Here is a 13,348-nt window from a genome sequence, read left to right on the forward strand (position 1 = left end):
CCCTTGTCAGTAAATCTGCGGTTTCAATAAAGGTGATTCCCATATGCCCAGGGACCCAAAGAAGGTCAACTTCAGTAATATGAGGTGGCACAAGTGATCGAAACGTCCGTAGAAGAGGTGAGTCTTTAGGAGAAGAAAGGGCTAAGCCTACGGATAGGAAATCCGTAATTATAAGTGGAGACGATACTGATATGTCAAGCTTTCGTAGTGCCAAGACAATTGCCAAGAATTCCGCATAGAATATAGGGATAAAGTCCACCAGACGAACCGAAAAGTAACAATTTAGGGAAGGGGAAACTATACCTATTCTGGATTTTTCATCTCGTTGAGAAGCTAAGTAAATCTTCCTCTGTTTCCTTTTCCACCCGATCTCCTCCAACTTCCGCACGCGCACTTCTTCGTTGCTACTTCTATCCCTTCAGCAGCGCCTCCTCTCATTTGGGTACAAACCGCTGCGTTTTCTTGGCCAAGTTGTCAGCGCAGAAGAAGTTTCTTCACACGTTCTGAAGACGGCAGCTGTCGCAGGCTTCCGAGGACCAGCTCACAAAAAAGCTGTTAAACGTTTCCTGGGATTGTGTGCTTATTACAGGCGCTTTTTGGACAATTTTCGGACATTGAAGAACCCTTGGCGCGGCTGACAAAAGATGATGAACTATTTGTGTGGCAAGAATAGCAAGAAGTCGCTTTGAACGACCTGAGAAACCGGCTACAAACAGCTGCGGTTCTTGCTCATTTTGACGAACATGCGGCTTCAGAAATCCACACAGATGCCAGTAATGTCGGTCTCCGTGCGGTCCTCGTGCAGTGGCAGCACGGGGAAGAAAGATTCCTAGTGTGCTTAACTCGCACTCTCAAGATCGAAATGGCCCGACTATAACGAGCTGACCCAGAGCCGCCACTTATTATCCTTCATCAGGAAGTTCTTCAAGTTCGTATACCGCCCGCATTTATCCGCAGCATAGGCTCCTACAGCCTCCGCAACCGCGTACTTCACAAACGCAATTTCCGAAACGAGGGGCGCGTTTCTACCTGTGGTTGCGGAGGCACTGCGTACTGCGTACGGAAATCTTATATGCCTGCCACGGCAAAGCCTCAGCGGGGCACCTGGGTATCAGCCGTACAGTGGCCAGGATTCGTGAAAAGCACTACCGACCGAAACTTTTGCAAACGGTCCAGCAATACGTCAAGAGATGCCGTGAGTGGCAAAGAAGGAAGACTACATATTTTAAACCGGCAGGGCTTCTTCAGCCGATAAAACCGCCAGCACTGCCATTTCAGCAAGTCGGCATGGACCGTCTCGACCCATTTCCGACGTCAACAAGGGGGAATCGATGGGTAAAGGTAGCGACAGACTAGCTAACGGGCTATACGGAGACCGCGCCTGTTGTGCTGGCAACGTCGGCTCAGCTTGCCGAGTTCTTTATCAACAGCGTCGTTTTACAGCACGGGGCTCAACAGATCGTAATAACAAACTGAGGAAAAGCCTTTACAGGAAATCTTATGCAGCCCATCAAGATGTTAACTCAGACCACCCACAGGCGAACGACAGCATACACCCGTAGACAAACGGCTTGACCGAGAGATTAAAGATAATCCTCGCCGACATGCTTTTCATGTCTGTTGCCGTCGAACGCAAAACATGGGATGAAATTCTAGTATGTAACGTTCGCCATGAACACGGCATTTCAAAAAACTACAGGACTGGCTCCCTTCCAAATGGTTTATGGCCGCACCGTCACCACTACCCTAGATTTGTTGCTACCCGTTCACGAGGTCGGGTACAACGGTGACATCAACGACTTTGCACACAAAGAAGAGGGAGCTCGACAGCTAGCACGACAACAGATCGAAAATCGAGAACGTGTCGACGCCAGCCGTTACAGTCAGCACAGAACTACAATAGTCTATAGCGCCGGGGGCGCAGTGTGGGTGCGGATGCTCGTAGGGCAGCGTGGACGATCTGGAAGACTGCTTCGCTATTACTTCAGGCCTATAAAATGATTCGTTACATTAGCAACATCAACTATGAAGTCACTCGTGATAGCAGGGCGCACTCCTCACGGTGCAAGTAAACTTCCCAGGTCGTGCACGTCGTAGGAAAGAGGTCGTATTACGACAGACTGTTTCCGCTTGTAACGCCTCACCGCCAAGACCCTGTGTGGATGCTGATCTCGTCGCTGATGACTCTACGTGCCTGGACAGTGATTTGCTGCATCATCGTCGTCATCCGGATATGACGCCATCCTCGCCTCGTAATACACCATGGCATCGGGACGATGCTCGCAGAGTGCGAGGGAGTGTCACAATGCCGTCTTAGGCAGCACCAATGGAGCAGCACAGACTCTCTACTTACAGTGGCTATGTGTTCAATTCCGCTAATGTTTGTGCGAGGGAGGACGAAAAGAAGAGAAGGACGAAGGCCTTATGCCGATGTGTTCGGCCAAATTGTGTCGTCCTTTTCTCGACTCTCCGTGCTCTCAGTGGATCTTGTTAAATGCTCTTTAAAGTTTTACCTCCACACACACACATGAACGCACACACATGCACGCACACACGCACACACACACGCACACGCACACGCCCCCCCCATATATGCATGAATATATATATATATATATATAAATTATGTGCACTTCGCTGATGTCTATGAGTGGGTGTGGTGGTTTATGCAACTCAAAGAGCAACGTTGTCAACGGATGTGCTAAAAGTGTCTTAAACAGTGCAAAGGTAGTTAAACGGTATATTGTGTAGAGATGAAGTAATTAGCGAATTGGAAACGTTTTTCTTTCAGTTGTTCGCGACGACCCGCTGCGCTGGCTCAGTGGCTAAAGCGTTGCGCTGCTGAGCACGAGGTCGCGGGTTGGATTCCCTGCCGCGGCGGCCGCTTTTTTGATTAAGGCGAAAAGCAAAAACACCCGTGTGTACGAGATTTCGGCGCACGTTAACGATCCCCAGGTGGTCATAATTAATCCGGAGCCCTCCACTACGGCACGCCTCATCGCCTGCGTTGCGTCGGCGCGTTAAACCCTACAATTAATCAATCAGTTTTTCGTTACACGTTTTGAGGACCGACATGGTGGCAACAATGTTTTACTTACCGCTTTCATTGCACGGCTGGCGCGCGTATCTAGTGGCTTGGCCGGTCGCTCTTTCATTTTCTTCAAGGTCATGTGCAGCGCAGTGTTTCTGTGCCGGTCCATTCTGTTTATATTCGCGCCAGCTAGGAGCAGCGACTCCACAATGCTGCCGTGGCCTTCACTGGCAGCGAGCAAAAGTGCGGTTTCTTGGTGTTTAGTTGGAAGGTCAACGGCACACGATTCCTACAAATGAATACCACGAAAGAAACGTTGACGTTGATCATACACAATGCACGATGCAATAAATATTACGGTAAGGTTAAGGTAAAGTCCCATATAAACCGGTTAAGCTATTTCTAGAATGATTTAAAGTTCTTTGAAACGAATCAATTGACTATGCTTGTCATACATTAAGCTATTTTTAGTTATTAAACTATTTGTGTTAACCTCAGGTAACTCGGGTGTCACTGAGGGGAGTGAAAAATATTACTAGAGACTCAAAAAGTGGAACTAGAGAAAACAGTACAGATGATAACTTGTTACGGAAACAAGTTTAGGGCTGAAAGGAAGGCTATCTCATCGTCAATATAACCGACCGACCGATGAAGGCGAGTCTAACTTGCACAGGTGCTGTGGATAAACGAATTAAGAAACACAATTGCACCACATGATAGTGTGTCAACTTTCTGCTGATGGTGGATGCGGGACGACATGTAGTATGGTCACTGCTAATGCGTGTTCTTATGAAAGTGCTTATGATGTTAAATGTTGGTTATTAAAGATAACATCAATCTTTCTAAGAAAAAAAGCATGCGAGGAAACGTTCAGAAAACACGAATTTGAGATATTCTAGACTGAAAATGTGTAGAGCAAATATGTCGGCAAAAGAAAAATAGTCTCCGTAACTATTAGCTGCGAAATAGCTGGGGACGACTATTATACTACCGGTGTGCCCTAACACCCGCATTACTCGCAAAGAACAGACGATGTGCGGACGTCACGAAACTGTTAAAGCGCAGGGCCAATAATATTAAAGTGACCACCAGTATGCGGCAGTTTAATGTTATTGCTGTAGAGATGCCCAGCTGCAAAGGTGCGAAAGAGGATCGAGCTTGAAACTAGAGCAGCTGTGTTGAGTTCGGAAAATACGTTCGAACTATATACATGTGTTTTTCTATGCTGCAGACATGTGAGGTGGCAGTATTCTAGAATTTGCTCGTAACAGTTAGATCCCTCAAAGGCTTATCCTTTTAAAGCAAAACTTTATACCTCTACACCCCAAGAGTTCTTTCGCGACCGTTGGTGCCAACAGAAAACTCCCGCGAACAAATAAAGGAATTTACTGGCACCGCCAGGAATCGAACCTGGCACTAATAGCTCAACAAAGCGAGAGCCCATTGCCTTACCGATTTAGCTACGAGCCCGCGCGGCGCCTGGGAAGACAGGTGGTGGATTCACGCAAGCACATCTACGGGTTTACCCCCTGCATTCTCGCTGAATGCCACGTGATAACGTCACGCGACCTCACGCGCTACAGTGCGCTCCGTCTACGGCACGTCTAGCGGCCCTGTGCGCGCCTTGCGCGGGTGCTAGGAGTTGCAAAAATTAAAGGAAGCTCTCACCAACGCATGGCATCTCACTTCTGGTACGCCAATGTGCTAAAGCCTGTGGTCTCCAGTGTTCATGTAAAAAATCACAGCTCCTTCACGACACATCAAGGAACACATTAAAATACTCCTCGATGGGCAGGCCATCACTCCAAGCCCCAGGATCAAGATCCTGGGCCTACATCTCTTGGCCAACACCAAGAGTTACGCATCATTGAAGCGTCCCAAACACAGCATAAATGAAATCATACACATGATCAGGCGAGTTGCCACCAAGAAGCGAGGCGTCAACGAATGCGATACCTTTCGATTAATTCAAGAGGCTGCTTAGCGCTCGGCTTCACAACACAGTGGAAGAGCTGATAGATGGCCCTCTTTCTATCCAGAGCTCCGAATGAGCAGAACTGCGTTGGGTGGCGACATCCTTCACCAGATAGGCTGGGCAGCACAGAATTTCACTCCGGTTGATGAACTGCCGCACTCCTGGCGACAAGAAATAAAGATTCGCCCTTTGCTTAGAAATATGAACCCCTCACATGATGAGGGTCGCCGACAATCAAGGGCTCAAGCGCTCAACAGCACCCTCTGTGGGGATCATGCAGGTATCCACACTGATGCTTCATAACATCGAGGACCGTAGTACACCATCACGCTCCAGAACCAACCTTCTTGCGCGTGCCTCACTCAAGGAACCAACACATGATGGCAGCAGAAGAGGCAGCCATCGCCTTGGCTGTCATTCAACAAGGAGATCGGAAGGTAGTAACCCATTCCTAACAAGTCCACGAAAATGAGCAGTCGGGTTGGGTGTCCCGACGTGCACTGCGTATGCTCAAAACCCACTCCCCAAACGGTTCCATTCAGCTCATCTGTACACACGCTCACGCTTCCATGGAGGGAAACGAATACGCCTACCAACAAGCCTGCGCTTTTACCCCCCGTGCCATTATGGAGCTGCACGAGGACAGTCAACCACTTGTCTTGTTCAGGGACATAACCCAGCATTATCGCCTTCAGAGACAGGCCCTACCTTTGCCTTACACTGACATTTCCAGAGAAAAACAAACTACCCTAGAGCACATACAATCCGGCACCTTCCCACACCCGACGCGTCTTCACTTAAAGGGACACTGAAGTGATTTGTAAACATTGCGGGATTACTAGGGCACATTGTAGCCCGAAGTTCATAGGCCATGTTTCGACCACTCTGAGTCCGTTTACGGGAATCTATTTAGTGGAAAAATCAATTCTAAAATGCTGCCCTCCACTTTGCAAATCCTCGCCCATTTTCTGTGGCGTTTTCGTGTGAGGTCAGGAGGAGATGACTTGGCTTGACTGCGCTACTGCACGGCTCGCCTACCTTCCGACAGAGTCAGTCGGCCCAGCGTTTAGTCAACCGGCCGCCGACGGGTCGTGGCAGTTTGTTCGCTCAGTTGAAATTAACCCATGACACGTTTGTGAATGGAAGAATGCGCGGTTCTTTAGTTTGTTAGTTTGTACAGTGTATCAACCTCCAAGTCCAGGTCGCTCCACACACGCGCTACGCAAGCGCGCATGCGACGCTTCGCTAACTGGTACGCCAGAAGGAAAATCTAAGGCCACTTGAAGGCGGGTACTAAGGTACTAAGAAAATACAATCAACTGAGAAATTTACCGTACAGCGTAAAACTATGGAGCAGGAAGCCCTTTTTTTGCGCTGGGTGAGCAAGCACAGCGGTCAGCAGCATGAGTACGCACCTGCGAACGCTTTTCCGTCTAAGAAATGCAATTTCTACACGTGAGATATTGTGGAAATGTGGGGGGCGCTTACTGCACCAGCGCGACACAAGAAATACCCACCTAAGCTGCTTGAAATGCTAGAACTAAATAAAAGTGTAAACTGGTCATACATTATATCCGTCATATTTCCAACGCAGGCAGCGCTGGCTCCGTGGCCGAGTGGTCTTGGACGATAGGCATGTTACTTTGCGAGTTGCAAGTTCGAATCCCCAAGAATTTGTTTTTGTAAGTAGATTTTTTCGTTTTCTGCCGATGGTTTCTATACTGCGTTCACCGTTTTGGGGCCGTAACGTGCACTGCTCCACGAACTAGTTCGCAGAACGCGCGCAGACTGCCACTGACGCGTTCGCGAGTCCTCGTTGGCGTACTGTTTCCATGAGCACCGACTGCTTGCGGGCAGTGGGCACAGGCCAGAAGCGTGTTCGCACGCCTGGTGCGAACACGCTTTTTACGATTCAGGCATGAGTGAGACAAGCTCCAATAATGGGGGAAAAGCGCATTGCGTTTGAACGTTTGCGGTGACGCGGAAGGCATTCATCCACTGCGTAGGCCTCGGCTAGTGATTGCTACGATTCCAAGCCATCCTGGGAGGCTTATCTTAGGCATTTTACAGCCGACAACATGGCAGAAGCGCTGTATGACGATTATTGAGATATCGAGAATGCCCATCCAACGATAACGTAGGATGTCAAGCATGTTGTTTTACAGAACCGAAACCGAAACTTGTTTGAATGCTAATCTTGGACATCGTCTAATCACGGTGCACCTCCTACCGACTTCACAGCGTTTAGTTGGTGCGGCCGCCGCACACCGCGCATGGTAGTTTTTCCTCTTTTCGGCTTTATAAAGTAATTACCGACCTATAAACCGCATAAACGATGAAAATTGTGTTAATTTGAGCCAGTCTACGAAGTGCAAGCAAAAACGGTAGCTTGACAAATTCACTACAGTGTCCCTTTAATGCACCCGGATCGCTACGACACTGAATGTAAATATTGCTCAGAAGAAGGAACACTCCGCCAGATAATCAAGGTGTGCGACTTTAGCCCTGAACACCCTCCTCTCTTTCCGTCAACTACCCATCAAGAGAAATGGGAGGTGCTGCTGTCCAGCCCCTGTCTGCCTATCGAGCGTCAGTTGGTGGGCAGAGCACAAGCGACGCGGACTGCATATGGGCTCCAGGGAAGAAAGAACCACTCCCCTGAGCAGCTCTCTGGGCTGTTCAGAAATGTGAATAGAACTACACTCGCGCTCACTATGACCTACACCGCTCATTAGTATTCACAGCTTTATATGACCTTTGTCTGGCATCCGGGGTTAAAGACCAAGTGCACAATAGGGGAACAACGTCCTAATGTCCTAATAAAAACGTCCTAATAAAAAAGTTTCCAATGATATGCTACAGCAATATAACTCAACGAACCACCGTTCATGCATCCTCATTGACCTTACCAAGAATATTTAACCTTACCAAGAATATCTCTTTGAAGTAATAAAGGGTGTGGTTTAGTGCATTTCACTTCTCTCTAGTTTCACTATCTGTAGAGCGACGTGACTGAATTTAAGGGACGTCACATGGGTAATCGTTGTAGGTGCCGTTTACAGCTTTGCTTTCCAACCACATTCACAGGGTGGATTGGCGCAAAATTTTTTCCTCTGCGTTACTATTTAGTGTAAAAAAAAATTCGACTTAAGGAACACTTCTGGCGAGATACCACTGATTTTCCCCAGTGCTTAACACTACCACATCAATAAGCAAATAAACATTTTAGTGGGAGTTCACAAGTTTTAATATATAGGTAAAAATCCGCGTATGTAGCGTCAAAATGGCCGCCGAGTAATAAACAATACAACTAACGCCGACCCGACACCGTGAATGCTAATGGTACTAACATGGATGATTGGGCAAGCAACCCACCGCAGTAACTAGGAAATAAAAAAAGGTGCAGATCAAAAAGGATCGGACATTTTTTCAGCCAACATGAAAACTGCAGCACTAGTGTAAGCACCATCGCATGGCTATTAATCAAGTAACCATGCTACATTCCATGCAACGCTTGTTCGAGTTTTATTGGTGTCGTACATACGGAGGCGAACTCTGAGCCATCTCAGTCAATAGTAGTTATAGCACACACTATGAAATGGGGTCCCCCACGTCAGTGGAGCGATGAAGAGGAGTCGGAGCACAGAACGCGTGAAGGGAGTCAACCAGCGGACAAGTTAGCGGCAATCGACGGAAATTCACCTACCACAAAGAATATGCGGCGCGGCGCAGCGGAGACTGCGGAAGGAAAGAACCACGGGGTAGGGCAGCGTAGAAGCCGCATCCTTTGCGGTCGTCTACGAGGCGTCTACCTCAACCGTAGCTAGAAAACACCTGCGATACTAAGGCACTGCCAAACGTAATGATGTGCAAGCAGTACGACGCACAATGGGTTAGAAACAGGCACCTCCATCATCCGCACTATAACATAAGGGAACGCCAGCATAATCATTCTTAAATTCACGACTAAGCGTTTGGCATTTACAACGACATTGGGAGTGCTTAGTTGTGATAGAATGTTTGCTACAGCACGTTGCAAATCCAGCTTAGCCAGAAAAAAAGGTTTTGGTACACGTCGTTTCAGTACCGTAGAGTAAAGGATGGACGTTTCTCGGACGATATCGCAAGTGCTACTGGAAGTACTAAGAATGAAACGACAACATGGCGGGACAATATTCAGCGCCACGCTATCAGAATTTTTGTGAAACGTGCTGAAGGCAATTGATCCGAACTAAACATTGATTCGACCGTGCAGAAGTCACCAACGTTGTTAATATCATACCTGCGCTGGTGAGCGATGCTAAAACTACCATTCCGTCGCTACAGTAGTGCGCCATTGCGCTCAGCTTTTTCTAAGCCGTTTAATGGCTGCGCAGAGAAAACGCTCACCGTATAGTTCTGGCCGACCATTAACCTATTCGAGAATATGGGAGCCAGTACAGCGAAGCACTTAGTTCTAGCGGAAGCACAGAAATCTGTCGTCCGCCCGTCGAGGAGGGAGGCTAACAGAGCAATACGACGAGATTAATTTACGTACCTCATCTGGTCACCTTTTACGCCGAAGGAAACATTGGAGCCACAAAAATACCTTCTTTCTCTAGCTTGTCAGTTAACTGGCATTGAAATTTCTTGAGCATATGGATTTCCCTCATGGTGATTCTTTTCTGTCATAGATTCTACCAGCTGTGTCAATCAGCAAACAGTAAGGGGTCATCAAAAAAAGCGGATTTTTTTTCTGCCTTTTTGGAATATTGATCAATTTAGACCACCTCGGCGGCTATCAAAAAACTTTTGCTTATATTAAGACCTCAAAAGCAGCCTAATAAGAAAGACGACTGTTGTTATCTAAATACTAGTAGTCGAGATAGTTACTGTGCTGATTGTGGTGAAAGTGATTGTCATGGTGAAAATGAGTGAACAGGTCCTGGAATGAGACGCTTAATATTTAGCAGTTACGACGTTAAAATGAACGCATACGTGTCGGGGTATTTTATTTTTTTTTAAATATGCATTTAAGATCTCAGAAACGCAATTTCTACGTAGTTTGTTTTCATTACTTAAAAGCCATGGGGTCCATAAACCATAACTGGCGCAACTACCTTGGCCTCGATTTTCATACCTGTGTGTGTACAAACTTAGAGGTATCGAACTTAACACGAACAATTTCACACATTTCTCCCAAGGAAAGAATTTGTTATAATAAGACTTTTTATTACCTCTTTCAGCAGAGACTCCACAACTTCGTAGTGGCCTTTTACGGCTGCGAAATGCAGAGCAGCATATCCTTGATCGCCTTGCTTATCATTAACAAGGATCTTCTTTTTCAACAGTATTTTCTCCACCGCCCTGTCGAAAGCGACATTGAAAACGCAGAGAACAAAAAATGATTCATACCGGAAACATGCGGGGCTAAATGTAAGTCCGAGAGGTTACACACGAACTTTTCTCCGACTATGAAAGTTTTAAATGATTTTGAAAATAAAAAAAGGCCCTGCGATATTTCTCCAAATACATTCAATGAAAACAGCAACACACAATTCACCGTACAATAATGTGGCTCATGTATGGTCAGGTGAACAGTACGTTTGACACCGGCTTTATTACAAAAATTGTATAATTTCTGCGTGGAAACTCACATTCCCATTTCACAGTAATAACACACGTCATTCGCACATATAATAACGTGTGAATGATAATATATATATATATATATATAGACAGAATAAGGGTTGGCAGCCAAGAAAACCTCGGAAAGCAAAGTGGGGAATGCGGTAGGTCATAGAAGCAGATGAAGAATTTTTTGAGTCAGAAAGTGGCGAAAAAATTCCCCCGGGTGGGATCCGAACCCAGAATACCGGTCTGGTGCGATTACAACTACGCTGCCGGCGGGGCTGTTTCCCCACCACTTTCTCGGGTGTTTATGTTAAGGTATATTTTATTTCCTGCACTTGGGGGTGGTAGCCAGTGCCACTCGGACTACTCGGGGCCAAGGGGACCTTCTTTTTAACCCCCGGGCCGTGACTCGAGTGTCTACGCCTCGTCGAGAGTAGTCGAGATAGCGTTGAACCCTCTTAAGCTACCTTTGGCACCAAGACTGACAGAACAGTGCCCTCGCTTTGCATGTAGCGAATCAGAAATGGGAAATGACGGGCTCGATGAATTAAGACAGAATAAGGGTTGACAGTCAAGAAAACCTCGTAAAGAAAAGGGGAGTACGAAGTAGGTCATAGAAACAGATGAAGAATTTTTTGAGTCAGAAAAAAAAGTGGTGAAAAAATGCCCGCCGGGTGGGATCCGAACCCACGCCCTCCCGAATACGCCTCTGGTGCGATGACCACTACGCTACCGGTGGGGCTGTTTCACCGCAACTTTCTTGGGTATTTATGTTAAGGTATTTTTTGTTTCCTGAACTTGGGGGTGGTAGCCAGCCCACTCGGACTATTGGGGGTGAAGGGGACCTTCCTTTGAACCCCCGGGCAGTGACTCGAGTGTCTACGACCTGTCGAGAGAGGTCGACCAGCGTTGAACCCTCTTCAGCTGGTGCTGGCTACCACCTCCAGGTGCAGGAAACAAAAAATAAACCTTAACATAAATACCCGAGAAAGTGGTGGGGTAGCAGCCCCGCCGGTTGCGTAGTGGTCATGAAAGGCAGCGAAAGGCACGGCAAAGAAAAGTATAGAGCAACATCCACGTTTGGTGCTTTTTTTACTTATTGTCTGTTACTTACGTTTTGCGTAATATTTTAAAACAACGTGATTCGCCTTTTCTTTTTTGTTGTTTTTTGTGTGAACACATTTAAAAAAAATTAGCGTATTTGATGCCCTGCGCTATATTTCTGCTGATGTTGCAGGCCGGCAGACTTATTTTAACCAGCTGGGGATATAAATGTGGATCGAAATCTTGATACACGGGCGTTCTCGATTTCTATGTACTTCAGAAAAACGGTCGTGGGAAAGGGAGATCGAGGCCACTTGTGGTCAGCAGCAAACGGCTTAGCTACTGAGGAGCTCCTGTGGTGACACTTGACAAGTATTAACAATTTGCAGTTGTCGGACCTTTTAAACAAATTATGAAATGCAAAAAGTTTGCACACATCGGGTGTGGGCTTTCGCTGTTTCGCAGTAGAGCACTCCTGCAGCCTGATTGCTCCCATAAAGTCGCAGCTAGGGAAGGGAAAAGGCGTGTTACTCGTTATCCTTGCTACAATATATATATATATATATATATATATATATATATTTATATATATATATATATATATATATATATATATATATATATATATATATATATATATATATATATATACACCGCACTTACGAACAGAGTGGCTGCTCCACATGCACACGTGTTTCCAACGTATAGAAACGCTAAATCTCAGTCGTGAAGGCGCCGAAAAGCAGCGGCAACAGTGGGGAGCGGTCTGGAGCCTCCCGCGGCTCCTTTCTAAACCAGCCAAAAGGGGAATTTGAATGGTGTCCCTACAGGCAGCGCTCGAGGCGTATATCGTCTCAACCACCATGCCGACCAACTTCAGCCTACACTGCCACGTAGACAGGACACTCAATCGTTAGTTTCACAACATCAGAATGAAATTTCTTGTAACTATTCGAGAATATCACTCGAGAGAGAAAGTCCCAGAGGCGCATCAGGCGCGCTAAGGTTAGGGAAACTAATAACGCTAGCTCAACAAAAGCGGGCTGCACATGTTTCGGCGACTGAATTTTTAAATGAATGAAGCGGCCCACGCCGCCGCCCGAGCTCTGCACTTCCGGGCATTCTCCACCGATGGGCAGGTGATCCCATCACCCCGCATGAACGACTATCGTCGCCTTCAGACCGGTACCTTTTACAATCACGTCATCCTCCACCAGATCGCACCCACTATCTACCCCCGTCAATGCCAACACTGCGACACCCCACTCACCACATTCCACCTCGTATACTCCTGTCCCCACTCGCCTAACCCACCCCCCTTCCCCACCCCGGAGCAGTGGGAGACTGAGCTGACCAGACCGGACCCGGCCCGCCAGAGGGCCTTGGTTTCTCGGGCCCTTGAGTCGGCTCGGTCGAGAGGCATCCTGGACTAGGGACGCTTCACCACCGCCCTTTTCCTTTTCTCTTTTGCTCCAATAAACGTTTACTACTACTACTACTATTAAGCAAATCACCACTGCCTCCACTGTGGTAGTTCTACAGAGCGAAGTGTTTCATGCGACAACCGAGCTCACCACCACGTGCATTTTACTCTTCTCGCCCAAATGGCTCGGCAAGGCCAGTACGGTAATCACCTGTACTTGTATGAACTAGGCATATCGTTGTTATGTGTTGGCGTCATTAAA

The 13,348-nt window shown here is 47.2% G+C and overlaps 1 protein-coding gene across 1 annotated transcript in view; it reads right to left on the reverse strand.

The window, feature by feature from the left end:
• The window catches only part of LOC144147089 (uncharacterized), a 293,400-nt gene that overhangs the window by 144,051 nt on the left and 136,001 nt on the right, over positions 1–13,348 (reverse strand). The window contains exons 15-16 of the mRNA XM_077679136.1: positions 10,223–10,352; positions 3,099–3,320 (exon numbers count right to left, since the gene is read on the reverse strand). Of these exons, the coding sequence (XP_077535262.1) occupies positions 3,099–3,320; positions 10,223–10,352 (352 nt within the window). The remainder of the gene's footprint in view (positions 1–3,098; positions 3,321–10,222; positions 10,353–13,348) is intronic.

Source organism: Haemaphysalis longicornis, unplaced genomic scaffold (assembly GCF_048455015.1).
Source record: "Haemaphysalis longicornis isolate Haplotype H1 unplaced genomic scaffold, Haemaphysalis longicornis Haplotype H1 scaffold_7, whole genome shotgun sequence".
Lineage (NCBI taxonomy): Eukaryota > Metazoa > Arthropoda > Arachnida > Ixodida > Ixodidae > Haemaphysalis > Haemaphysalis longicornis.